The sequence below is a fragment of the Apus apus genome, chromosome 26, assembly GCF_020740795.1.
Source record: "Apus apus isolate bApuApu2 chromosome 26, bApuApu2.pri.cur, whole genome shotgun sequence".
Taxonomy (NCBI): Eukaryota; Metazoa; Chordata; class Aves; order Apodiformes; family Apodidae; genus Apus; species Apus apus.
The window spans coordinates 3726763-3730632 of NC_067307.1; the positions used below are offsets into that span (position 1 = coordinate 3726763).

At 64.3% G+C, this 3870-nt stretch overlaps 1 protein-coding gene across 1 annotated transcript; it reads left to right on the forward strand.

Moving 5' to 3' along the window:
- Positions 1–232: 232 nt before the first annotated feature.
- Positions 233–3202, forward strand: LOC127394658 (translation initiation factor IF-2-like). Its single transcript, XM_051640755.1, has 5 exons — positions 233–289; positions 729–955; positions 1072–1718; positions 2630–2725; positions 2970–3202. Exons 1-5 carry the CDS (start codon positions 233–235, stop codon positions 3119–3121), a joined length of 1179 nt encoding a protein of 392 aa, XP_051496715.1. The 3' UTR covers positions 3122–3202.
- Positions 3203–3870: the final 668 nt, after the last annotated feature.

Consider the following 3870-nt stretch of genomic DNA (forward strand, 5'->3'; position numbering starts at 1 on the left):
ATCCTGGGGAAACTATTTCCCAGCAGAGATGCGGGGCAGAGCTGGCTGGCAGTGGGATGCCACATGAGCAGACAGGGCGAGTCAGGACACCATCCCTACCAGGCCAGGAGCTGTTTGCTAGACTGTTAATCCTTTTTCCTCCTGATTAATTTGCTGAACAAGATCGCTGGTGTTTACCCAGGGCCAGAGAGTATTTCAGGGTGGTTCCTGCTGCGCGCAGGCGGCATCAGGGATGCCGGGTGGGGATGAGACCCTGGAGCTTCAGGGGGTGGATGTGGCACACACGAGGGTGGGGACACGGATGTCCTGGGCATCCTCCCTTGGGGCAGCTCTCCCCTGCCCTGTTCCATCTCTGCACGTGGCTGCCCCAGCGTCTGGGGGTGCAGCCCTGCAGGCAAGAGGTCAAGTGTTGCCCCTGCTGCCCGCAGATCCTTCCGTCCCCACTGCTGCCATGATGAGAGAGGCAAATGGGCATCTGATGAGAGAGGGAAATCTCATGGAGAAAGTAAACAAAAGCTAGCAGATATCTGTCCGCAAACCCTGTTTCTTCCTGTGTGTGGTTGGGATTTGCAGCTGTGGTGACCATGGTGGCTCTGTCTGGCAGTTCCCTCTTCCCACAGCCCTCCACAGAAAGGGAACTGCGTGTTTGCTCCGTCAGGTCACATTTTACCATTTTTTCCTCTTGCCTGCCATTGCCTGTTACTGAGTTCTTCTGCTCCTGCTGTGAGGTGGGTGGGCTCTGCAGGGGCAGAGGCCTCACAGCGGTGAGGCAGGTGTCAGGACCTGTTCCCGAGCTGGTTCTGGGAGGGGATCGGGTGGCGGGGATCGCGGTCCCGGGCGGATCGCGGTCCCTGGAAGGCGGAGCCCGGCGGCACAGGCACCTCATCGGCATCGCTTTCTCTGCAGGGGCGGCCGCCTCCAGCCCCCCTTCCCCGGCCCGCAGCCCCCGCCCCGGGTTTGGCGCCCGACGCAGCGGAGCGTGGCTGTCGGGAAGGGGCCGGGGCCCCGATCCCGCAGCCCTGATCCCGCAGCCTCAGCCTCCATCCCGGCCCCGCAGCCCTGATCCCGCAGCCCTGATCCCGCAGCCCTGATCCCGCAGCCGTGCCCCTGCCGCCCCGGCCCCCGCGCTGCCGGGGGGGCTGCTCCCGGGGAAGGGCCCCCCAGCCCCGCCGCTTCCCGGGGGCTCCGGCTCCTGCCGGGGGTCCCCGGCGCCGGGACGCGGCTTTCCCGGCTTGGCCATGGGGGGGGACATGTGGGGGGGCCCCAGAGCGAACCCCCCCGGGCAGGGGGCCTGGGGGCCGGGTTCCCGAGCCCGGCTGTGCTAACGAGGCGATGGCCCGCAGCTGGTGGGGGGCTGAGCCCCCCGCCCCCAGCCCAGCTGTGCCCTATCGGGGGCGGGGGCAGGACCCCCCTGGGGCTGCCGGGAGCTCCTGCCGGAGATTTAGGAGCCAGGGCAGGGGCTGCAGCTTCTGGCGGAGGCTCTGGAGCTGCTGCGCGTCCCCGGGCGCTCGGAGGTACCTGCTGGTGCTGCTGTGGGGCTGGGGCAGGGGACGGGCTGGGGCGGGGGGGGAAGGAAAAGGTTCTGGGACGGAGCCTGGTTGTGTTGTCTGTGTTTTCTCTGCTGTTTTCGGGAGGCCCAGAGCGTTTGCTGCCGAGTCTGCCCCGGGAAGCGAGCGCAGCGTCTCCTCCCCGGCCGTGGCTCCTGCGGGAGGGACAAGGTGAGTCCGGCCCCGCCTCGGGAGCTGCTCGGGCTGTGCCGGGGCCCTGCGAGGGCCCGGCCGAGCCCCCTCTGTCCCTGCGGGCTCTCGGGGGGCTGGGGCTGCCGGGGCTGTGGGAGCGGGACGGTGCCGGTGTCCTCCCGTGGGGCTGGGGGGGGCATTTCACGGGCTGATGGGTTTGGGGGAGCCGGGGAGATGCTCCCGGGAGATCCCTGGTGCCTGCCAGGGCAGGGCTGGACGTCTGTGCGAGGTTCTGCGTGTTCAGGGGGCTCTGGCCGTGGTTCTAAGTGTGGTCAGACGGGGTTTCAGGAGGAATTCCGGGATGTGGCAGATGTGGCACTTCAGGGCACCCTCCAGTGGGCAAGGGGGGACTTGGGGGTCGTGCTGCTGGTCCCTGAGCTCTGTTAACACGCGTGGTTGTGTCTGTGCTGCTGGGAAACTGGTGCTGGTGAAGCAGGGAATACTGGGCTGGAGCTGCAGCTGCGGGACAGGGAGCGTCCTGGGCTGCGGGGCTGGGCTCGAGCTGGGCTTGTTCCCTGCGCCTGGAAGGGGGCCGGGAAATCAGCTCTGCTCCTGCCAGCACTGGGGGTCGGGATCGCTCTCTGCTCTGGGGCTGGGAGCTGGGCAGGAGCTGGGCCTGGCTGGGGGGACAGTCTCTTCCTGGGCTCAGCTTCGTGTTCTTGCAGCTGCTGCCGGGAGGAGCTGCTTTGATCCCCACGTGTAACTGTTGTTTGTCTCCCCTCAGGCTTCTCGTGTCTCTGCTGGAAGGAGCAGCCCCTGCCTGCTCCTCAGGGCTCTGCCAGGGGCACCCGGGACCCTCCGGCGTTTCTCCTGCCCTTGGACCTTGGTGCCTCCTCCTGGGGCTGCTGGTGTGGGTTCTGGTTGTGATTCCCCTCTCCTCTCTCTTGCAGGCTGTACCCAGCTGCTGGGCAGGCTGCAGCTGACCCTGTCCTTCCTTGCAGGACTGGCCAGTGTCACCCTCCACATCCACCCATCCCAGCCTGAGGGTAAGTCCTTGGGGCCCCCTTCCCCACCTCTGGGGAGGGGGTCATGTACAATATCCATAATCCCTGGGTAAAGGGACAATGCAAACATTGCAAGTATCTGAGAGAAAGATCCTAAAGTCTGAAAGCTTTATAAATGTACTGTGCAAGGTTTCTGAAAAGTGAAGGTGGCTGACACAGCCTGACAGGGAGTTGATCTCTCTCCCCCTCTCAGGGCTGCAGCCACATGTGCCTTGTCTTGTCTCAGCTCTGGAGAAGCCATGGCTGGAGCAGGTGTCTCTGCTGGAGAGGAGAAGGTGCAGCAACCTCTGGAGAAGTGTACAGGAGTCTCTCTGGTGGAAGATGGGACCGGGCTTTTACAGAAGGAAGTGGATTGGCTGCTGTCATGGAACTGTTTAGCTGTGCCTCCAAGATCTCTCAGTGGGGAATAAAAGGAAAGTGGGGGAAAGAAAAACCCAAGGAGGCCCTTTTCTCACCAAGCCAACTCTCTCCTTTTTCTGTTGCTTCTTGTTTCATCTGTGGCTGGGCTGGGCTCTGTGTTCTTCACCCCCAGAGAGCAGCTGGGGCTGTGGGCATCACAGTGGCCTCTGGATTTTCTAGGCTGCTCCTAGCTCAGAGCTTGCTGTGTCCTTTTGCTTGCCCATGGGAACCTGTCCCCTCCAGGCCTGGGGCTGTGCAACAGAGGCCAAGAGCAACTGAATCATGAAGAGCAAGTGGGGCAGGACCCCTGAGCAGGGATGTCCTGCTGCACCCCCAGCAGGAGCCCAAGCATTGGAGTGAAGCCCCAGCCTGGCAGTCCAATAAAGCTCTTTGCTGGGGAGGGGGTGGGTGTGTCAGTTGGGTTCATCCAGCTGCTGGAGGCTCCTGCAGTGGCAACACTCACCTGGAATGGGGTGGGGGGCTGCTTGAAGAGCCCAGCCCTGCTCTGCACAGCACCCCTGAAAGCGAGAGCTGCTGGTGCTGGGCTGTGTCCAGGAGCCCTGGGTTGTGGCCCCCTGCCCTGCTGGGAGGGCTCTGGGCTGTGCTGGGAATTCCCAGCAGGGTTTGTCTTGGGGGGCAGCTTTGGTGGGATGGGCTGGGGCCTGTGCTGGGGTTGGGGCTGGTGTGTGGTGCCCGTGGGAGCTGGGTCCTTCTCTGGGACCGCTGGG